Source organism: Lynx rufus, unplaced genomic scaffold (assembly GCF_022079265.1).
Source record: "Lynx rufus isolate CCGP_SWC_20201006 ecotype Redwood Valley unplaced genomic scaffold, mLynRuf1.p SCAF_3, whole genome shotgun sequence".
Lineage (NCBI taxonomy): Eukaryota > Metazoa > Chordata > Mammalia > Carnivora > Felidae > Lynx > Lynx rufus.
The window spans coordinates 152,782,678-152,807,711 of record NW_025814845.1 but is presented as its reverse complement, the minus strand read 5'-3'; the positions used below and the strand labels follow the sequence as shown (position 1 = coordinate 152,807,711).

Sequence of the window (25,034 nt, the reverse complement as noted above, 5' to 3'; positions counted from 1 at the left end):
GCCCAAAGTGGGACATTTTAAAGGTCATTATTTGCTCCAGGACTCCCTACCAGTTAGTGGAGGCTTTTCTGAGAATTCATGGCAGGTCACTTTTTCCTTTCCTCAGTCCTGCTTCCATGGAACCCTTTGCTTCACAGGTCTCTTCCTCATAAATGCCTTAATACCCCAAAATTCAATTCTGCATCTTCTAGAGAATTCAGCCTGTTCTCAAGAACAAGGATGAAATGAAGCCATTTCCGTATAAACAAAAACAGAGTTTATCACCAAGAGACTTGTACTAAAGGCATTTCTAAAGGTTGTATTTCAAGAAGAATGAAATGATCTCTGAGGGATAGGAGATGAAAGAATGACAAGGAAATAAAATTGGATATTAAGCAAAGCAAATACAGTTTCTGTAAAATCCTAGTAACTGCATAATTTGGGGTTTTTAAATATATACCTAAAATCCAGTGGAAAAAAAAGTACAAAAGTATATAGACCATCATTGGGTTAATGCTTCAATCAGTGAGTTGCATCAGAAATCAATTATTCCAGAATCCCTGATTAAATGCCCTTCTCTCTACCCTTTTTTGCTTTCTCTCCTGCCCCCTCCCCCATTGGCCACTTGTTCTTCAGAGGTTTGGGGGTTTTTTTCCTGATTGTTTTTAAACTTTTTGAATAGGTGCTGTGTTAGAATGATTAATAATAGTAAAAATGTATAGTGAAAAGCATTATTCCTACTTTTATTCCTCATATTCTCAATTTTCACCCCGTGTCCATAGCTTCTTGTATTTATATACAGAATTTTTTTTTCCTCTGAGACTGTCTTGAGAAAGACATAATATACTTAAAAGAGCTCAGCACACAGAAGTCACTAAATTTAATTCCCTTCATTCCTTAACCATTTTTGACCTTAAGATCCAGAAAGCATAATTAACCATGTATTTTGATGCTAGGTGTCATAACTTTTGCTTTATACCTGTAAACATAAAGTAGAACCATAAAACCATATTTCATGCATGTCTTAATGAAAATTTCAAAGAGCTTTCCTAGCCTTGGCCTAATTGAAAGGAAAACTATTTTTTTTTAAATTTTTTTTTTCAACGTTTATTTATTTTTGGGACAGAGAGAGACAGAGCATGAACGGGGGAGGGGCAGACAGAGAGGGAGACACAGAATTGGAAACAGGCTCCAGGCTCTGAGCCATCAGCCCAGAGCCCGACGCGGGGCTCGAACTCACGGACCGCGAGATCGTGACCTGGCTGAAGTCGGACGCTTAACCGACTGCGCCACCCAGGCGCCCCGAAAGGAAAACTATTTTTTAAAGTGAACGTGATTAATAGAAACTCAGGCTTTCTGGAAAGTGATTCAGGTGTTTCAGAATATATTCATGAAATTGAAAAGTTTGTGCCTATTCCAAATGAAAATTGTTTTTATCATTTTAAGTATTAAAATGTAAGATCAGGTTTTTTTAATTGAGGTATAATTGACAGGGTGTACAACATAATGATTCAATGTTTGTATATACTGTGAAATCACCACAATAAGTCTAGTTAACATTTATTACCATACATAATTGTAACAATTTTTTCTTAGAAAAATTTTTAAGATTTACTCTTAGTAGCTTCTAAATATGTGATACTGTAGCATTAACTTTAGTCACCATGCTATATATTACATCTCTATGACTTATTTTAAAACTGGAAGTTTGTACCTTTTGACCCCCTTCACTCATTTCTTAACTACCAATCTGTTTTACCAATCTGTATCTGTGAGCTTGGTTTTGTTTCTTGGATTCCACATATAAGTGAGATCATATGGCATTTGTCTTCCTCTGTTTGACTTATTTAGCATGATGCTGTAAAGATCCAATCATACTGCCACAAACGGCAAAAGTTCATCCTTTTGTATGGCTGGCTAAGATTGTGTGTGTGTGTGTGTGTGTGTGTGTGTGTGTGTGTGTGTGTGTGTGTGTGTGTACAGATTTTCTTTATCACTTCATCTGTCAGTGGACACAGGTTGTTTCTGTATCTTGATATTGTAAATAATGCTGCAGTGAACACGGGGGTGCATAGATCTTTTCAAGTTAGTGTTTTCATGTTCTTTTGAGAAATACCCATAAGTGGAATTGCTGGATCATATGGTAGTTCTAGTTTTAAGTTTTTGAGGAACCTCTACACTGTTTTCCATAGTGCCTGCACCATAGGGAACAAGGGTTCCCTTTTCTCCACATCCTTGCTGATGCATTCTTGCCTTTTTGATAATAGTCCTTGTATCAGGTGTGAGGTGATGTTGTGGTTTTGATTTGCATTTCCCTGATAATTAGCCATGTTGAACATCTTTTCATGTACATGTCTGCCATGTCTTCAGAAAGCTGTCTCTTCAGATCTTCTGCCCATTTTTAAATTGGATTGATTGTTGTTTTGCTTTGAAGTTGTATGAGTTATTTCTGTATTTTGGATATTGATCCCTTATCAACTATATGATTTGCAAATATTTTCTTCCATACAGTGGGTTGTATGGAAGCATCCTTTTGTTGATGCTTTCCTTTGCTCTGCAGAAACTTTTTAGTTTGATGTAGTGCAACTTGTTTAGTTTTGATTTTGTTACTTTTGCCTTTGATGTCAGATCCCAAAATTTATTGCCAAGACCAAGTCACGGAGCTTACTGCTTTGCTTGTATTTTCTTCTAGGAGTTTAATGGTGTCAGATCTTACATTCAAGTCTTTAATCTATTTTGAATCCTTTTCTGTGTATGGATTAAAACTGTCTAGTTTTCCTGACACAGTTTATTAAAGAGACTATCCTTTCCCCATTGTATATTCTTAACTCCTTTGTTGTAAATTAACTGACCATATATGTATGCATGCATTTACTTCTGGGCTCTCTATTCTGTTCTGTTGATCTGCATGTCTGTTTTTATGCCAATACCATACTGGTTTGATTGCTATAGCTTTGTAATATAGTTTGAAACCAGGGAGCGTGATGTCTCCATCTTTGTTCTCCTTTCTTAAGGTTGCTTTGGCTATTTTGTGTTTTGTTGTTCCAAACAAATTTTAGGATTATTTGTTCTATTTCTGTGAAAATGCCATTGGAATTTTGGTAGGGATTGCATTTAATCTGTAGATTTTCTTAGGCAATAATGGACATTTCAACCATATTAATTTTTCTAATTCATGAGCACAAGTTACCTTTCCATTTGTTTGTCTTGCATTTCTTTCATTAATGTCTTGTTTTATTAATCTGTAAATCATGAGATTGCAGAGCAATTTTGAGGAGTTTCAAATAACTCATTTCTGAACATGGTCTATCCCCTAAATAGTTTTTGCAAGGCTGAGGAAGTTGATCTGTTGTAGTAATGCTTGGCAAAATCTAAACCATGTTTCTGTTACATTATTTTATACTTAATGACATACTAATTTAGTTTCTTTAGTTAATATTTTGGAAGAGAGAATGGAACTTTTAGAATGATTTACCCTTTATTTGTTGGGGGGAGAAAACTAGTTTATTTTTTTAATCTAAAAAAGAAAGATTATGCTTTTCACAAGATGAATGGGCATCATTATATTGTGAATGAACATGAGAATTCTTTTTTTTTTTTTTTAATTTTTTTTTAACGTTTATTTATTTTTGAGACAGAGAGAGACAGAGCATGAACGGGGGAGGGTCAGAGAGAGAGGGAGACACAGAATCCGAAACAGGCTCCGGGCTCTGAGCGGTCAGCACAGAGCCTGACGCGGGGCTCGAACCCACGGACCGCAAGATCGTGACCTGAGCCGAAGTCGGCCGCTTAACCGACTGAGCCATCCAGGCGCCCCAGAACATGAGAATTCTTTATGTGCATCAAGATCAAGTGTAAATTCTACAAAGTTTTTAATTATTTGCTTCCCAGTTATCGCATACATATTGTAAAGTATATGTATATAGTATACTTTCCATTTTCTAGTTATTTCTAATTTGTAAGACTAAAGTGACATCACAGTGATTATTTTTTCTCTCAGATATAATTTGGATGAAAATTCAAGATGATGTGCTTTATTAATCAAGTGTAACTTCTGAAGAAGTAATTTTCATAATGCCATCAAGGCAAAACAATGGTAGACTGGAATGAGATAACTGAATTATTTTTGTTTTCATTTTAAGTTATTGGATAGATTTTGGCTTTAAGCCTTAACCTCATTTGTGGGTTTTTATGAAGTTAATTAAATAATAGGCACAATATATCAAGATGTCATGATAAATTTTTGAGATAATAATACTCTGTGGTTACCTTCCTGAGCATTTACTAGTTAATTCCTTCCTAATCAGCTTACTGTATTTATTTTCACAGGGTTAGAAATAAGTCAATAGGCCAAAGATTGGAAAAGATAAGCTTGGAAAGTAAAAGGAAGATGCATAGATACAGATCTAATGAAAGAAGTGAATTACTAATTAGCTCTCTACTTATCCTACATAGTACTGCTTTGGTGCCTAGGTGGCTCAGTCTGTTAAGCTTCTGACTCTTGATTTCAGCTCAGATCATGATCTCACGGTTTGTGGGATTGAGCCCCATGTCCGGCTCTGTATTGACAGTGTGGAGCCTGCTTAGAATTCTCTCTCCTCTCTCTACCCCCCCTTGCTTGTGTTCGTTCTCTCTCTCTCAAAATAAATGAACATTTAAAAATAAATAAATAAATTTTAGAACTATTGCCACCCCGAGAGGAACAAAGTATTGTAATTATAGGATCCTTGACTTCCTTTTTGTCTTTTCTTTTTAAAAGTAGTTTTAAATGTTTCTGACATACAGAGATATATGAAGAGTAAACATCAGATACCAATAGATTTGTCAACCACTTAATAAATAAAACACTACCAAAACCTCAGATCTCCTTCCCTGATTGAAACTCTCTTCTAAACTATCATTATTTAGAACTCGGTGTTTTTGTATGTTTACTTAGATATTTACTTACATGTATTTTTTCCTAAATTATATATAGTATTAGTTTATTTCATAACGTTATAGTGTCAAAACTATGCATTTTTTGCAGCTTGCTTTTGTCATACATTGTGTTTGTGAGATACGGTAATATATAGGGATTTATTTGCTTTTTCTGCTGTTCAGTATTCTGTTGTATGACTATATCACATTTGTTTATTTTACTCTGGATATTCAGGTTGTACCTTTTTTCCTCTATTATAAATAATGCTGCTATGAATATTCTTATGAATAATGCTGCTATGAATATCCATTTGAGCTTCTAGAATATACACCTAAAAATGGAATTATTGGGTCATAAAATCTGTGATTCTTCAGCTTTACTAGGATGTTGCCAAATTGCTTTCCAAAATGTTGTAACCAATTTAAAGGTTTTTTTTTTTTTTTAATCATTTATTTTTGAGAGAGAGACAGAACAGAGCACGAGTTGGGGAGGGACAGAGAGAGAGAGAGACACAGAATCTGAAGCAGGCTCCAGGCTTTGAGCTGTCAGCACACAGCCTGACGTGGGGCTCGAACCCATGAACTGTGAGATCATGACCTGAGCTGAAGTTGGGTGCTTAACTGACTGAGCTACCCAGGTGCCCCTGGTTTAACCAGTTTAGACACCCCCCATATGAAAGTACAGAAAGTTTTCATTATTTTACATCCTCACCATCATTTGGTGTCATCAGACCTTTTAATTTTGAGCAATCTTATTGTAGTCATTGCTATTTTAATTTGTATTTCCCTAATTTGAGAATTCCTCAAATTCTTTAATTTGTATTGCTAGTAAGATTGAACTTCTTATGTTCATTAACTATTTAGATTTTGTCTTCTGTGAATTGCTTTTTTTTTATACACACACACAATTATGCACACATATATTCTGGATTACAATTCTTTGTCAGTTTATGCATTACAGATACCATCTAGCTTGGCTTTTTACTTTTTTAATGGTGTCCTTTGTTGAACTGAAGTTTAAAATTTTAATGTCCATTTTTTTATATCCATTTTTTCTTTGCTGTTTTTTTTTAATGTATTTTAAGAAATCTCTACCTGAAGGTCATAAAAAATATTCATCTGGGGTCAACTGGGTGGCTCAGTCAGTTAAGTGTCCGACTTCGGCTCAGGTCATAATCTCACCATTTGTGAGTTTAAGCCCTGCGTTGGGCTCTATGCTGACAGCTCAGAGCCTGGAGCCTGCTTCAGATTCTGTGTCTCCCTCTCTTCCCTCTGCCCCTTCCCTGCTCATGCTCTGTCTCTCTCTTTCTCTCACAAAAATAAATAAACATAAAAAATTTTTTTAAATAGAAGAAATATTCATTTGTGTTTTTGTCTAGCAGTTTTAAAGTTTTGCTTTCCAGATTTATGATTTTTAAACTACAGAATTTATTTTTATATCTGGTGTGCAGGGGAAATACTATTTTTTAAGTATATAGATATCCAATTAGTGCTATTTATTTAGTCCATCTTTTTATCTACTGATCTGTAGTGCTGCCTCTGTCATATGTTAAGTTACATGTGTGAAACTTATTTCACTATTCCATGGTTTGTTTTCTGTCCTTTATTTTCTATCATTGTCTTAATTACCATAGCATTACCATAAGTCTTTATATCTGATGGGGCAAGTAGGTGACTTTTCAAAGCAGAATGAAAGGCAGATAGAGCAATGTAGTGTATAAGTGCACAAAATTTGGAATCAGAAGACCTGTATTCTAAAACTGTTGTCACTTATCAACATGATAGATTCTGCATGAGCCTGATCAATAGTTTATTTTTATGTGGGCTTTAGGGGACCACAGGCTTAATGTAAGTCAACATTTGTAATGAATCTTTTTAAAAATGAAAGCAAAACAGGCAGAAAATAACGTAAAAGAAGGTTATATAAGATGACATTAAATAAATAAAATGAAAGCAAACCTAATGCAATATGTGTTTCCATTAGTATAGATTCCACTTGATAGGGAAAGTGGCCAAAGACTCTGCAACCTGATTCAAATCCAAAGTCTCAAAAACAATAATTGAATTTAGGTCACCACAACAGCCAAAAATACACCCTTGGTGGTTTTCTTTCTTTGTGAGGTTTTTTTCTCCCATAACATAATTTTTTCTATATAATTAAAAAGAACTTAAGTTCAGGGGTCTTTGGTGGATTATGGTTCTAATTTTGAAAAAAACAAAATATGGAAAAATATTTTTCATATTATGGTTGAATAATATCATATTGCAACGTTCTATTGGTTGAAATTAGAGTGGTGATAGAGGAGATCAGTTATTCAGAAGAGAGTGAATGTAGGCTTTTCACAGCTAGCCAGGCTGTTGTAGAAAAATTATAGTAATCAAGATACAGGGGCTTAGAGTAGATGCTGATTGTCTCCCTTCTCTTCCTGGGATTCTCCTTTAGTTCCCAGTAAATAGACCAAAGAAATATGTCAGGTCAGTTTTTTGCATTATTAAGTTGATTTATTTTAGCATCAGTAGGAATATAGCATTTTATTATTTTTTTAACTTTTTAAAACTTACTCATTTTTTATATTTGGAGAGAACATGTACATATGGGAGAGGGGCAGAGAGAGAGTGAATCCCAAGCAGGCTCCACACTCAGCATGGAGCCTGATGTGGGGCTTGATCCCATGATCCTGGGATCATGACCTGAGCCAAAATCAAGCCACCCAGTCGTCCCAGGAATATAGTGTTTTAAAAGGACAATTATAAACGAGACAGTAAAATTTCTTGTTTGTCTATTGTAATTATACCAGGAACTGAGGTATTTGGTGGGTTTTTTCCTCAAAAGAAAAAAAAAATCTGTAAGCATTCAGCTCAATATAGGGCTGTTTTAAAATAAAAACTGAACATTGTATTCCTTTTCCTTTATTATTTTTTTTTAATGTTTATTTATGAGAGAGAGAGTGTGAGTGCGAGATGGGCAGAGTGAGAGGGAGACAGAATCCAAAGCAGGCTCCAGGCTCTGAGCTGTCAGTCAGCACAGAGCCCAAAGCAGGGTTCAAACTCATTGGCCTGGCTGTGAGATCATGACCTGAGCCAAAGTTGAAAGCTTAACCTACTGTGCCACCCAGGCGCCCCCCTTTTCCTTTATTTAAATATTTTTCTTTAGTGAGTTTTGTCTTTCTAGCTACTACAGATCCTGTTTTACATGCTAACTGCCTGAATTTTTTGTGCGTTTTACAGCTAGATAATAATGCATTTTCCTTCCTCTTTTTCTTCGTGTATGAGGGAAAATTCCTTTCCTTACAGCAATAGGTTGGCCATTCTTTTGCAGAGTCTTGGCCCTCTTGCTCCAGCACTCTTTGCATACGGCACGTTCACAAAGGTATTTCTTGAGTTGCTTTGTCACTGTATTCTGCACATGGGCAGGTGCTGATTTGTCATCCCTGGAATTTTGGTTTTAACCAGAATCTTATAATACAAAATATTCCATGTTATATCCCTCTGTCCTTCAATTCCTCACTGTATTGCCTTGCCTGATTGAAGATTTTGGTTGTTGCTGTTTTTACTGATTTGTTGTTGTTGACTTTACTGCTTTTTGTTTTCAGCACTTCTTCCCTTTAATTCAAGCATTTCTGTTATGTGGACAGTATTTCTGATTCATAAAAGGCAGTACAATGCAGTTTAAAACACTAAAGAAGTTAGAAGACATGGTTTCTCACTTAGGATATCTTTTTTCCTCCCTCCCCTTACCTGGATAGTCTTGTCCAGTCCAATGTTTTAGACTATATAGCCCAACTTCATTTCTGAGTTCCAGACACACACACACACACACACACACACACACACACACACACACGACATTTCCTTTCAGAAATCTACAAGGCATTTGCAACTTAACATGTCTAAAACAGAACTCTTTGTTTTTCTCCTAAAACCTGCTTCCTGTGTCACATCCCCAGTTCTTCCCCCATTTAGTAAATTATGTTATGATTCATGAGTTGCTCTCACCCCAAATTAGGAGCCATTTTGAACCCCCTTTTTCTCACATACCTCATCACACCCAACCCATCAACTTCCAACCACCTTCACTTCTACCTTAGTCCACGCTATTTGATATTTCAACAATGGCCTTCCAGTTCATCTTCTTGCTTCTATTCTTGTTCCTTTACAATTTATTTACAATAAGTGACCAGGGTGAACTTTTTAAAACATAAATGAGGGGTGCCTGGGTGACTCAGTTTAAGTGTCTGACCAGCTCAGGTCATGATCTCACAGCTTGTGAGTTTGAGCCCCGCATCGGGCTCTGTGCCTAGAACCTGCTTCCAATTGTGTGCCTCCCTCCTTCTCTGCCCCTCCCCCACTCACACTCTGTCTCTCCTTCAAAAATAAATAAACATTAAAAAAATAAAACATAAATGAGATCATATTGTGCCTTCAAACAAAACCCTCAAATGACTTCCTATTACTCTTAATAAAAAAGTCATCATTTTCTTTATTGCCTGCAGGGCCATTTATAATGTGGTTCCTGCCTACTTCTCTGACCTACTGCCTGCCATTCTGCTTGCTTGCTCTGCTCTAGACACACTGGTCTCCTTGTTATTGATCTTGAGAAACACCAGATTTGTTCTCTCAGGATTATTGTCATTGCTATTCCTACTGCTTGAAATACTCTCATTGCAGAGTATATTCCGAATCCCTGTTTAAATACTGTATTCTCGGAGATGCCTTTTCTCACTATTTTGATCTAAAATACGTGGCCCATGCATTTGCACCACCTCCAAAACCTTATCCCCTGCTCTTCTTTAGTTCTGAGTTTTTATTACCACCTGATATCACAGGATTTCTTTATTTCCTTGTTAATTGACAGCACTCCACCCTCACCCTGCCCCCACCTCTCCCTAGAATGTAAGCTCAGTGGAGCAGAGAATTTTCTGACTCATTTACTGTTAAATCTCTTGTACCAGGATATAGTAGGCACTCAGTACTTGAGTGACTGAAATAATTAGCTATATGACCTTGAGCAAATCAGTCTACCTCCCTTCTTTGATTCCACACATATAAAACGAAGGAATTTGACTGGATAAGATCTCTGAAGAAGAGTATTTTAGACTGCAGATGACCAGTCATCTGGAATTGAAGGCAACCTCAGAGTCATTAAGTTAAAGCCTGCGATTTTTTAAAAATGATTTTATCAAGGTCACATTGCTCAGGCCAGTGCTCTTTTCACATTACATAATAGCTCTGCTTCTGTACTCAAATCTGATTAGATCTCCCTCCATACCTTAATTACAGTTTTGACTAGTTTTAATTTTTAGGTTCTTGGCCCTCTTCCTGTTTATTATGTGAGCCCTGTCTTTACATTTACAAATAATTGTTTTTCTTCAGTCATTCTTTTCTCACCATTCACTGAATATAAGCTGATATGATTTGACGCATGCTTCTGAATGGTCTCATTCTTCCCCTTATCTTCCTCCACTTTTATAGGAACTTTCTCTTTTGTGAGTCAAAAGTATATAGTTCTGGTTAAAATATATGTGTTAACTACTATGATAGATTTTTAAATCATGGAAAATAACTTTTGGAGCAAAATTAGACATAATAAAAATTAGAGACTAGTCTCTAATTCCCCTAGAAAAATTTTCAAGAATAGTAGGATTACAGGGGTGCCTGGGTGTCTCAGTCAGTTTAAGCATCCAACTCTTGATTTCGACTCAGGTCACGATCATACTAACCTTGAGATAAAGCCCCACCTTGGGCTGTGTGCTGACAATGCAAGCTTGCTTTGGATTCTCTCTCTCCTTTCTCTGGCGCTCCCCTGCTCGCTCTCTCTCTCTCTCTCTCTTAAAATAAATTAAAAAAAAACAACAACACTAAAAACAAAAAGATTAGGGGTGCCTGGGTGGCTCAGTCAGTTAAACAGCTCACTTTGGTTCAGGTCATGATCTCACAGTTTGTGAACTTGAGCCCCACATTAGGGGCTGCACTGTCAGTGCAGAGCCTGCTTGGGATTCTCTCTCTGCCTCCCTCTCTGCCTGTTCCCTGCTTGTGCTTGCTCTGTCTGTCTGTCTCTCTCTCAAAATAAATACATAAAGTTAAAAAAAAAAGATTAATAGGGCTACAGGTTATTAGGATAAACCTTAGAATTTACCTAGTCTAATCCCTCAATTTTCACATGGGGAAATTTAACTGTATATAATAGCACTGGAAACACTGGAATAAACAAAGATAAATGGTTGTTTACTTCAGGACTTCTCAGAGCCTTTAATATATGAATATGCATGTGAATCTCCAAGGAAGAATTATAATATCCAATTGTATTTTACCACAGAATATCTTATTATGGATTATCTTTTAGTATCTTCTGGGACAGTAGTACCCATGTACCACATGTTTGAGCATTTATTAGATGTCAAGTGCAGTTCTAAGTACTTCACATGTTTCAACTTATTTTACATACTGTTTGTGTTCGTTTGTTCTTATTATTATGTGAAGATCTGTGTTCAAGAAATAATGTGCCATAGTAGAGAATATAAGGAAGTCACAAGATGTGTGTGTGTGTGTGTGTGTGTGTGTGTGTGTGTGTGTGTGTGTGTGTGTAAATGCTGAATATAAGTCCTGGGCATTGATTCATTTACAGCTCATCATCATGTGTTCTATTTAGGTGATCATTGGTCTCTTTATATAACTTACTTTAGATACTTACGATATTCACTATATACTTTATTAAATATGAATATAACTTGGTATTTTCTTAGAGCAATTCATTTGTAGAACATTTACTGGTATCTACCATAATCTAGATTTACACTGTATCTCATGAGCTTTTAACATTCCATTAATACGATAGAAGTTCTCATGGTTAATAGTTTTGTAAATGTTGATTATATACATATGGTTTTCTCCACTTAAAAAAATTCCAGAATATTAGGAAAATATTATTGTAAAACATGCTAGGAAGAAAAACACACCTCCCATCAGTATAACCAGTATTTACATTTTTCTTTATATTTTTCTAACATTTAAAAAAATAATGTTTATTTATTGAGAGAGAGAGAGAGCAGAGAGAGAGGAAGACACAGAATTCAAAGCAGGCTCCAGGCTCTGAGCTGTCAGAGGCACCTGGGTGGCTCAGTCGGTTAAGCCTCTGACTCTAACATTTTTTTAAAGATTTTATTTTTAATCTCTACACCCAATGTAAGGCTTGAACTTACAACCCTGAGATCAAGAGTCACATGCTCTACTGACTGACCCAGGCTGGCACCCCTTTCTAACATTTTGGTAGCTACTGTAGAAATATATACTCTGTTGCCTCCAGCCAGTGAATCCCACTTTTTGCTCTTGTCTACGTAGTTCTTTTCCTTGAATCGGGCTGGCTTTGTGACTTGTTTTTGATTAGTGGAATGCAGCAAAAGTGATTCTGTGTGACCTTGAGGCTAAGTCATAAGAAGCCTTGCAATTTTTTCCTCTAGTAAGAAGTCAGCCTGCTCTGAAACCACAAAATGTGTGGAACTCCAAACTAGTCATAAGCTTATATGGTGAGGCTGCATGAAGGGAGGAAGAGGAGAGCAGGGAAAGGTCCCAGCCAGCCTTCCACCTTTCCCAGCAATCCTAACTGACATTCTACATGTTTGAGTGAAGAAACCATCTTATATGTATATCCATCTCAGTATTACGTTCAGATAGATGATGCAGTTAAATGACAAATGGGGCTGGAATTGACTGCAACTATGCAAGAACCCAAGTGAGAGTCACCCAACTGAGCCCAGTCAACTCACAGAACTGTCAGAGATAATAAGTACCTGTTTTAAGCTATTAAGTTTTGGTGTCTACACAAGAGTAGATAGCTAGAACAGTGCATAGTGATATGTAACAAAACACACTAAAAAGTCATATTTGATATGTATGTAATATGTTACAGATATTATATGTAATTTTTAAATATAAATGGGAGGCCTGGGTGGCTCAGTGGTTGAGCGTCCAACTCTTGATTTCAGCTCATGTCCTGATCCCACAGGTTGTGAGTTTGAGTCCCATGTCGGGGCTGTTCACTGACAGCACAGAGCCTGCTTGGGATTCTCCCTCTCTCTCTGCCCCTCCCTCGCTTGCACGCTCTCTCTCTCAAAAAAAAAAAAAAATAATAATAAAATATAAATATCATATTTGACACATTAGTCTACACCTGGTAGTGTACTAGAGGTTGCTCACACGGGCTCACAAGAGGCAGTTGTGTGCCTTTCTTCATGACTCCACATTAAGTGAGTAGCTTGAAAGTGGCATGGTTGGTGTATTTACACTACAAACTTTGTAGATGCTACAAAACATCTACATTTAACCTCCATCCAGAAAGCCAGTTGTTAAATATTTATAAGCATACCACTGTATCTTCCTTTTTTCACTTTACTTACGTTATCATTGTTGAATGGCTACTTATTTGGTTATTTTTTCTAGATACCTAACTAGAATGTATCTTTATTTAAACAATTTCCTATTATTGGTCTACTGTTCCTTTAGCGTGTATTTCTTGAAACAGAATTTGTCACTTAAAAGGTATACACATTACAATTTTTAGTAAGTACTGTGAGATTGTCTATCAGAAATATTATACTAATTTATATACTGCTCTTCCATGGAGATATTTCCTCATACCACACCCAACTCTTAGTTTTATATTTGGAATGCTCAGACTTAAAAAAATGAAGTTCTCTACTTTTATTCTTAAAAAATGTTTAATAGATATTCACACAGTTAAAAACCCAAAAGTTATATGAGTATATGGGGAAAAAATCTCCCATTTATGCCTGTGTCTCCCAGCTACCCAGTGCCCTTCCCAAGGTAACTTGAATATTACAATGAATTTTTATATCCTTTCAGAGATGCTTATGCATGTACAAGCAGGTATATTCCTTTTTCTTTTTTCACTCAAATGGTAGCTACTATTCACATTTAACTATATATCTTGGAGACTAATACCTGAAGAGAAAAGTCTTCCTCAATATGTTTTATGACCTCATAATATGCCATTCACTGGATAAACACATTGTTTCTAATATTTTACTATTGCAAACAGTTTTTGTATATCATTTCACATAAATGTGAATAAATCTGTACATAAATTTTTAAAAGAATTGCTTGATCAAGAGTATAATTTTTTAGATACAATTGACATATATTAGCTTCATAAAGTATATAATTTTGGTAAATATTACCAAATTGTCTTTTATAGAAGTGGTATGGATTTATATTCCTATCTCCAATATATGAGAGTATATTTCTCCACACATTTGCAAATGCAACATACTATCAGACTTGGATCTTAACCTGATGGATTAAAAATGTAGAATTGTCATGTAATTTTAATGTTTTTAAACTGTGAGTGAGCTTAAGCTCGTATATTTGTATTTCATTTTTTATAAACTATCCATATCTTTTGCTAATTTTCCTTAAGTAGTAGACTTTTATCTATTTATAAAACTTATTTATTAATAAAATTAGTCCCTTTATCTGCCATACATTTGTAACAATTTTATACCAGCTTTTTTATTGTCTTTTGACTTTATGGAAGTTATAGCCATGCAGAAATGTTGGGGTTTTATGAAGTCAGATTTATCTGTCTTCACTTTTATGGCTTGTAGATTTTGTGTTATAACTAGAAAGTCATTCTCCATCCTGAGAATATAAAAGCTTTCATCTTGAACTTTGTGGTTTCTTTTTGGTTGTTTACTTTTTTTTTACATTTGAATTTCGATCTACTAGGAATTTATCCTGGTACGAGATATGGTGTGGCTTCAGTGCTATTTTTTTCCAAATACCTAACTAGAATCCACTTACTGAATAATTCATCTTTTCCAGATGATTTGAAATATCACATGTAATAAATAGTAAAACTATGCTTCCAGTATACACAATTACATTATAGCTCAATTCTACTTATTTCTTATTTATTTATTTTTAATGTTTATTTTTTGAGAGAGAGAATGCAAGTGGGGTAGGGGCAGAGACAGGGAGACACAGAATCTGAAGCAGGCACCAGGCTCTGAGCTGTCAGCACAGAGCCTGATGTGGGGCTCGAACCCACAAATTGCTAGATCATGACCTGAGCTAAAGTCAGATGCTTAACTAACTGAGCCATTCAGGGGCCCCTACATATTTCTTTTCTCTTTCAGTTTAGACTTGTGTGTTCTTCTATATGAACTTTAGAATCATCCTGTTTAATTCCCAGGTAACTCTGTTGGTATTTTTATTAGACTTGTGTTAAATTTAATGGCTAAATCAAGGAGAATTTGCATTTTTATAAGAGTGATTGTTTCTAGCAAAGAACATGTTTTAAGAGGAGTATATTTTAAAGTTCTTCCAATATATCACTCATTTTTCTTATTAAATTTATTCCTTCCTAGTTGTTTAGCTTTTTTTTTTAACTGTGTTTGTACTTGTTTGCTAAGGCTGCCAGAACAGTATACTATAGACTAGGCAGTTTAAACAACAAAAATTTATTTTCTCACAGTTCTGGGGGCTGGAAGTCCAAGATCAAGGTATCAGCAGGGTTGGTTTCCTCTGAGAACTCTCTCTTTGTTTTGTGGATGATCACCCTCTTACCATTTCCTCACATGGCCTTTTCTAGTAGTCTTTTTTTTTTTTAATATGGTCTTTTCTCACATGGTGCATCCTTGGTGTGTAGGTGTCCAAATTTCTTCTTGTAAGGACACCAGTCAGATTTGTTTAGGACCCATCCATATGACCTCATGTAACCTTAATTATCTCTTTAAAGACTCTATCTCCAAATGAGTCATCTTATGAGGTACTGAGAGTTAAGACTTCAACATATGAATTTTAGGGCCTCTTTTTTTGCCTACTAACTGATTGATTGTTATGTATGTATATATGAAAGTGATTTCTGTATTTTACCTTGTACCTTGCCACCTTGCTTATGATTTGTAATAATTTTTACCTTTCTCTTAGTTTTTCCAGGTATAAAATTATATTACTTATAAATAATAATTTTACCTCCTTTATAGTTTCTATACTCACAATTTGTTTCTTTGGTTGCAATCTGTTAGAACTGTTGAAACAAGGCTAAGAGTGGTGGTATAGTACATATTCTTCTTGTATTCCCGACGTTAATGAGAATATTTAGTGGCTTCTGGCATTCCCATTAAGCATGATACTTTTAGATTGAGATAGAGTTATTAAAAAAATTTTTTTTAACGTTTATTTTATTTTTGAGAGACAAAGAGCAGGAGCAGGACAGAGTCAGAGAGAAAAGGAGACACAGAATCCAAAGCAGGCTCCAGGCTCTGAGCTGTCAGCACAGAGCCCTACGTGAGGCTCAAACTCAAACCGTGAGATCATGACCTGAGCTGAGGTTGGGGCTTAACCGACTGAGCCACCCAGGTGCCTCGAGATAGTTATTTTGTTACTTTAAGAACTTATTCATCATCTCCATATTTTATTATAAGTTTTTAAAAAACAAAAACGGATGTTCAATTTATCAAATGCCTTTGGCGTACATGAAAATGATTATGTATATTTTTCCTTTGATCCAGTGTGTTGAATTTATAAATTGGTTTCCTATTGAACCATCTTTGTATTTTTTTATTTTGTATTTTGGTGATGGCATATTCTTTGAATTTGCTGTTGGATTCTGTTTGCATAAAAATTCATAAATGATACATATAGTTTTATTGTTTTATAGAGTCTGTTGAGTTAGGTACAACTTTATGCTTGCTTGTGGAATCAGTTAATATTTTACTATCATCTGTTTCAATTAATTTTCAAGTTTATTTGAATGGAATTGAGCAAAGTAATCTCTTAAAGCTATTTTAGTTCTCTTTTTCTTAATGTTTATTTATTTTGAGAGAGAGAGCATGTGCAAGCAGGGGAGAGGCAGAGAGGAAGAGAGAGAATTCCAAGAGAATCCCTCCCCCCAACACAGGTCTCAGTCTCGCAAATTACACGAGCTCATGACCTGAGCCAAAAGCAAGAGGTTGATGCCTAACTGACTGAGCCACCCAGGTGCCCCATTTTTGTTCTTATTGTAGCTGTGTGAATGCAGGCATGTGCATGTGTATTTGCTGTTTTCTTCCCTTTGTTTGTTTCTTCTATTTTTATTAGTTTCTGTTCCTTAGTTTACTTTATTGATAGATAATATAGTTAACATTCCTAGTTAGTCATTGATCTATTAAGGTGAATACAGTTCTTGTTCTGCAGAAATTTTAAGTTTTTAGTAATCAAAACTGTCAGTCTTTTCCTCTTATGGCTTCTTTCATGTTACTTTTTAATTTTTTTTTTTTATAATTTTTTTTTTAAATATTTATTTTGAGAGAGAGCACATGAGCAGGGGGAAGGGCAGAGAGAGAGAGAAGAAAGAGTCTGAAGCAGGCATGGAGTCTGACGTGGCTGCAATCTCACAAATTGTAAGATCATGGCCTGAGCCAAAATCAAGAGTAGGTCGTTTAACTGACTGAGCCACCGGGTGCCCCTTAGTGTTACTTTTTTTAAAATGGCCTTCTGCACCATCATTATAAAAATGTTCTTCATTTTTTTCATACTTTTATGATTTATTGTAATCTGCCTAGAATTTCCTTTTCCTATATGAAGTGACATCTAAATTATTTTGTTTCCAGATGGATTGCCAACCATCCCAACATTATTTATTAAACAATATATGATCTTTTCCCTCATTTATTTGAAATACTTTTATTATATACTAAACTTTCAACATTGTATGAAAAATCCTATTGCTCTTTTTGGATTGTACCAAGTTTATAGGATTAATTTGGGGGATAATTGAATTGATATCTTTAAAACATTGCGTGTTTGCATGTAGAAACGTGAACTGTTTATCTATGTACTTCAGTTTTTCTCTGTGTCCTTTGATAGAGTTTTATCATTTTCTTTGTATTTCTTGCTAGGTTTATTTCTAGATATTTTTTTAGTTTTTGTTTGCATTATAAATGAAATTGTTTTCATTATGTTTCTTCTCTGGTTATTGATGGTATATAAGAAAACATTTGATTTTTGTATGATCTTACCTAACTTAGTTACTGAACCCTTTGATTCTCTTGGATTTTCTGGATAGTCTTTTGTCTCCTTGTTCCCAATATTTACAGTGTTTTTGTGTGTGTGTGTGTTGCTTCTGGCACGGCATCTTATTGAACTGACAAGAACTTCTGGAATGGTAGCCTTATTCTTTATAGCATCAAAGGACAAAACTAGGACAGGTGGCCAGAATAGCTGGAAGAGGGGGTGCCTGGGTGGCTCATTCGGTTAAGCGTCTGACTTCGACTCAGGGCATGATCTTGTGGTTTGTGAGTTCAAGCCCCACGTCGAGCTCTGTGCTGACAGCTCAGAGCCTAGAGCCTGTTTCCGATTCTGTGTCTCCCTCTCTCTGTGACCCTCCCCTGTTCATGCTCTGTCAATAATAAATAAACGTTAAAAAAATTAAAAAAAAAAAAGAATAGCTAGAAGAGGGAAGTGGGAAGGAGCAAGCTTGTATTTTATCATCAATACCACTGTCTAATTATATTCATACAATAACTAGGTTGAAAGCAAATTAATTTGTTAGGTAAAGAATAAGACTAGATGACTTCTAAGTCTTTTTTTTTTTTTTTTAATTTTTTTTTTTCAACATTTATTTATTTTTGGGACAGAGAGAGACAGAGCATGAACGGGGGAGGGGCAGAGAGAGAGGGAGACACAGAATCGGAAACAGGCTCCAGGCTCTGAGCCATCAGCCCAGAGCCCGACGCGGGGCTCGAACTCACGGACCGTGAGATCGTGACCTGGCTGAAGTCAGACGCTTAACCGACTGCGCCACCCAGGCGCCCCGACTTCTAAGTCTTAATGATAGTTGAGAGTATAAAGAGAGAATTAAGGAGTGACTTTAAGAACTCTTGTATAGAGGTAGTGGGGGCGCAAAGGGTAGAAGAACAGGAGTAGGAAGTCAAGAAGAAAGTAATGAAAGTGAGAATGTAATGCCTTATTAGGAGAATAATCATGACTATACAGTATTCTAGAAGCCAGGGGAGATAAAAGTTTTGTAAAATGTGAGATAGTCATTAATAACTGATGCTACATAGAAGTATTAAGAAAAAGTGAAACAGGGATGTCTGGCTGGCTCAGTTGGTAGACCATGCAACTGATCTTGATCTTGGGGTTGTGAGTTCAAGCTCCACATTGGGTATAGAGATTACTTAAAAATAAAATCTTAAACAACAACAAGCCGTTGTATTTTTTAATGAGGAGGTTATTTGTGATCTGCTTTAGCGTCTCCATCTGCTTCTTAATTATAGTTCTTAACTATTCAGTAGTTTCTTTAATTTGTATTTTCATTTAGATTATCAGCTTGATGGAAACATTAATCAAACCTTATGTCTGTTTTATAAGTCTCATGGGACTTTGAAAAGAATTATTCTTAGAGTGGTGGATGATCTATAAATATTTGCTGTTTGATTTTTAGGTAAATCCTAAAGGAATCACACCTTAGTTCTAAGTTATGATTGTAATATAAGTTCTATGTTTTGAGCTTACCAGGCTACTATAATAAACATAAACATAAAATCTAAACATAAACATAAAATCAGTTACAGATAAAACATAACAAAATTTCTAAATGAAATCAATATAAAAGACAAAATAAACTGATTTATATAATAGAAATGCAAACTGATGACCAGTGATTAAAAACATGGGCCTACTCGACTTCAGGTATGAAGTAGCCAGAGGTGATTTGGTGTTCCGTTTCTGGGGAGTATTGAAAAGCAAAAGTATCACATGGAAGTCAGAGGACCAGAACTAGGCTCACTGGTTAAAAATAAGAATTGGTGCACCAGTTGGTTAAGTGGACAGCTCTTCATTTCAGCTCAGGTCATGATCTCATGGTTCATGAGATCAAGCCCTATGTTGGGTTCCGCACTGACAATGCAGAGCCTACTTGGGACTCTCTCCCTTTCTCTCTCTGCCTCTTCCCTGCTCACACTGCCTCTCTCTCTTCCTCAAAATAAATAAATAAACATTAAAAAAAAAAAAAAGGAATTGGAAATGGGGCTTCCCTGCTCTTGAAAGGAAGTTTGTATAGTGATACCACCTGTCCCTTGAAGCTGTAGTTAATATAAAAATATTATCTAGAGATGTGGGAGAGCGCCAGCACAGCCTTAAGACATTCAATATTTAAGCCAAACTGTAATGACTCCATACCTGAATCTCCAGTAACCAATAATACACAACCTGGTTTTTGATGAGGTTCCTGTGGGCACTGGTGAAGACAAACCAAAAGCCATAAGACAGGGTGAGATGAGGGAGAGAGGAAGGGAGAGAGAGAGAGAAAATTCTCACTCAAGATCTGCAAACTAAAATCCCAAAGCACAATTTAAAAAAAAAGGCCAAACTTAGAAAGCATCTAACAAAATCAACAATCAGAAGATGGATTTGCTCCCAGATGAAATGAAAGTAGTAAGATAATTTTTTAAAGACTTAAGAATAAGAATGTTTAGGATTCTCCAAAAGATAAACAATATAAACCATTTTAAAAGAATAAGAAATTATGATAAGTCAGCAGAAATGAAATAATAATAGACAAATAAGAACCAATTTTAAGACATCTTAGAATTGAATTTATGAAAATTAAATCAGTAGATAGAATGAACCCTCACATAAGACATGGTTGAAGAGGGAATTAGGGAAGAAGAAAGTTATTCTCAAGAGTTCACCCAGAATACAGAATATAGAGAGACATACAATAGTAAAAAATTATGTAATGTAGTTAAGAAACATGAAAAATAAGGATTGAGGAATTTCAGTATACATCTAATGGGAGTTCTAGAAGAGGCCATAAGAATGGCTAAGAAGCAGTAACCAAAGACCTAATGTCTGAAAATTCTCCAGAAATGAAAACTTGGGTCCTTACATTAAAAGTACATTCTGCATACTAAGTAGAAGAAATAAAAATCACAATGAGAAACATTCAGTGCAACTACAAAGTGAAAAGGATAAAGAAAAACTTAAAAGCTGCCAGAGAGAGGAAATAAATCTCTAAAACATTATCAGTTAACCTTCTCAACAGAAACAATAGAAACTAGAAGGCAATGAACTAATGTTTTTAAAATGCTGAGAGAAACTTTACCCATCTATACCACCATTCAATATTGAGGGCAAAATAAAGACATTTCAGGCAAAGACTAAAATAATTTATCGCTGGCATACCCTATCTGTAAGAATTTCTAAACGTCATCCTTTAGCAAGAAGAAAAGGGAATCCAAAGGTAGGCATAGGGTGTAATTTTGACAAAAAAGACTATTGTCTTTAGTATAACTAAAGATAATAAAAATAATTATTTTTGTAAAGGTTGCTTTGAATTTCTGGAAAATAATCTAAAGTGTGCTAGGAGTATTCAAAAAGATGAAGGTGCTGATCATTTTAGCTATAATTTTTTTAATAAAATGAAGTATATTTTCTAAATGTATGTGTTTATTGAGTACCTACTATGTGCTGGCACTGGTCTAGATTCTGGGGATAAAACAGTGGAGAAAATAATCTCTTCATGGAGTGTATATTTTAGTGGAAGTAAACTGTATACTGCTTAAAAGAAACAGTATAACCCAAACAGACAGACTTGAATACATAGGTAGACAGGAAAGGATGCACCTGGAATATCTATTGCTGTGATGAAGTGAAAAGCTGATGTGACAATATTAATCTCAGATAAAATACAGTTTAAGGTGAAGAGCATTAATAAGCAAAATGAGCAACTAGAGCATTATTGAATTTACATAACATCTAACAGAGGCTTGAAAGTGAAAACTGACAGGATTCGAAGAAAACTGATGAGTCCCCGGTTATGATAGATTTTGGCATACCTCTATTAAAACAGGTGAACAGAAAATTGAATGTATAGAAAATTTGAACGACAGAACTAATTGATATAGTACACAGAGGAGATTTTGTACCCAACAGAGAGTATGTGCTATTTTCGAGTACACAAGGAATACTTAGAAAAATCGTGTCCTAAATCACAAAGGAAGTCTCCAAAATTTAAGGTAACCAGAATAATATAGACCATGTTCTCTAACCACAATAATTAAAATTGAAACCAACAATTAAAAGAGATTTTTAAAAACTCATATCAATAGAAACTAGAAAATGTACTTACAGATAACTCATAGGTTAAAGAGGAAGCTTGAAAACAGCCAGCAGGTAGGTAGAAGGAAGGGCTATAAAAGATATGCACAAAAACTAATAAAATGGAGGGGGGGATTAATACTTCCCTAATTTTATATTGTAATGATCAATGATAGGACTAACAGAATTGGCCAAGAAGAATATAGGTATTATATTTGAGGCTCTATTCCTATTCATGGCTTATTTTCTATATTAATAATCTTTTTCTTTAGAAGATACCATTGTGAGCTAATAAGAAAAATATAGGACTCAAAATACAAAATAGAAACTTAGTTGAAGAGTGTGTATCTTTTACATATAACAAAATTAACTGTAGAACTATGTAAGTGAAAATATCAAATTGTAGAATTACTTTACTGTTGTTTATTTAAAGGATTTATAATGGCCTTTGATAGAAAGTTCTTTCTATATATTTAAGGTATTTTTCTTTCTCTTCTTGTAGGTTACTCAAATGAGTCGTCCAGACCTGATTCTCTTTCTGATGAAATACCTGATGGCTCTCATAGTTGGTATTCCCTCCATTTTTTGGGTTGGAAGCAAAAAGACATGCTTTGAATGGGCCAGTTTTTTTCATGGTCGTAGGAAAAAAGAGTAAGTTGAAATTATCACAGTGTTCACAAACCTCATATTCACATAAAAGTTTTACGTTGCTTATGTTAAAACACTTTGGATTTGGAGGATGTATTTCGACATGATTATAACCTCAGCTGCTACTACTTAGCACAGTAGTGTGTCAAAATTAAAAGCTAAAAGTTTATTCTGACAACGTAGCCAAGTAGAACCAGACTTGAGGTCTATGCCTTACTAATTCAGAATATTTGAGAGAAAGCCAATCTTATTTTCAAAAATTTAAATTTTAACTAAAATTAACAAATTAATGCTTTTATGTATATTATTATTTGATCTTCTCAGTATTCTTGTGAGGGCTGGTATGTATTATTTCTGTGTTACAGATGAGAATACTGACACAGAGAGGTTAAATGCTTTGGCCAAAATCACAGGTATTAGGTTAGACTTTCCTTTCAGTTGCCCATTGTTCTTCCAAGTATACCAGAAATGATATAAAGAGATAACATGTTATTCCATTATGATAAAGTATATGTTAAAGCCAAAACAGATGATATTAAATGCATTATAAAATGATAATGAAATACATTAAAGAAATTATTTTAAATCATTGTTGGCCACACTGCATATTAGAATGTCATGGTAAAATATATTTACAGCATCTTTAATCATAAAGCAAAAGGAAAACAAGACTACAGTATTCACAAAGGAACAAATCATTTCAAACTTTTATTCAGTCTAAATCTTACATGTATACTATACCTGAATTATCACAAATTCTAAGTTGAGTCTGTATGCTTATGATTTTACCTAAACTAAGGTCCATGGAAAATGGGTTTTGGGAGAAGGTTTGTGAAGCTCTTAAGGTTATATTTAAAATGTTGTGCCTTGGGGTGCCTGTGTGGCTCAGTCGGTTGAGTATCAACTTTGGCTCAGGTCATGATCTCATAGCTCGTGTGTTCAAGCCCTGAGTTGGGCTCTGTGCTGACAGCTCAGAGTCTGGAGCCTGCTTTGGATTCTGTGTCTCCCTCTCTCTCTCTGCCCCTCCCCAACTCACACTCCGTCTCTCTCAAAATAAATAAACAAGGGGCGCCTGGGTGGCGCAGTCGGTTAAGCGTCCGACTTCAGCTAGGTCACGATCTCGCGGTCCGTGAGTTCGAGCCCCGCGTCAGGCTCTGGGCTGATGGCTCAGAGCCTGGAGCCTGTTTCAGATTCTGTGTCTCCCTCTCTCTCTGCCCCTCCCCCGTTCATGATCTGTCTCTCTCTGTCCGAAAAATAAATAAACGTTGAAAAAAAAAATTAAAAAAAAAATAAATAAATAAACACTAAAAAAAATTTTTTTAATGTTGTGCCATACATGGGTTAATGTACTTTTCCCATACAACTTAAAATGCCTCATTAACAAAATCTGTATTTTCTTAAGTACAGTAATTAGGCGTTACTATTACACAGATTAGATTGAGATAAAAATGCACAGTTTTAAAATGTACATTTCTTATTACTATATCTGAGACTGCTACTGTTATTCAACAATAACAACAAAAACCTATTTCCTGGGCATTCATTTTTTAAGAAAGTCTTTATAGAATGCTTACTATGTGCCGTGAACTATGTTGCAACACCAGGGATGCAGCAGCAAACAAATAGGCTGAGTCCCTGCTTTCATGGAATATCTGTCCCTATGGGATTTACTGTGACTTATCTGTATATTCTTTGACATTTTTAAATATATTTTAATCACACTAAGAGATAATACTGAGGAAAGGTCTTGTATAAAACATTTCTGGTCACCTCTGGACCTTATACAAACAGTTCTGTAATAGGGTTATATTAGAAAGTCTAGGTAGAACTAAACCCAAGCTACTCTTATGGAGAATTATCTTAATTATTTGGGGGATCCTGGTTGGGCCAGAATCATTTTGAAACTGGTCAGAACTCCCAAGACCCTTCTATTTGGTTTTCTGTGACCATGGATCCCCACCTAACAAAGCCATTGTAATCCTCCAAGCCAGGACTGTGCCCTGGGCTAGAGGGCAGCTCCTTATGCTGGAGCTCAAGGGTATGAGCATCCCATAGCTATTTCTAGCATGTTTCTTCTATTTTAGCCTTGAGAAATAACTGTAAAGTCATTGTAATAATGGTTACCAATTAATTGAGCACATTTAATATTCTAAGCACTGTTCTAAACATTTTATATATTATTAAACCATTTAATCCTTCAAATAGCCTTGTAAGAAAGATCATCATTTTACAAATAAGGAAACTGAGGCATGGATTCAGGGTTTCATAGTGAATGCTAGAATTGAGATTCAGAACCAAGCATTCTGACTCTAGGCTCTAGTCTTTGCTCTCAACCTCTTTGTTATGTACTGTGCTACAAAGAGACTAGTTTCTAAAATTGTGCTAATCAA

The 25,034-nt window shown here is 35.3% G+C and overlaps 1 protein-coding gene across 1 annotated transcript in view; it reads left to right on the top strand.

The window, feature by feature from the left end:
• FZD3 (frizzled class receptor 3) overlaps window positions 1-25,034 on the top strand; it is an 84,069-nt gene that overhangs the window by 45,129 nt on the left and 13,906 nt on the right. Inside the window, exon 4 of the mRNA XM_047091746.1 lies at window positions 22,499-22,647. Within this exon, the coding sequence (XP_046947702.1) occupies window positions 22,499-22,647 (149 nt within the window). The remainder of the gene's footprint in view (window positions 1-22,498; window positions 22,648-25,034) is intronic.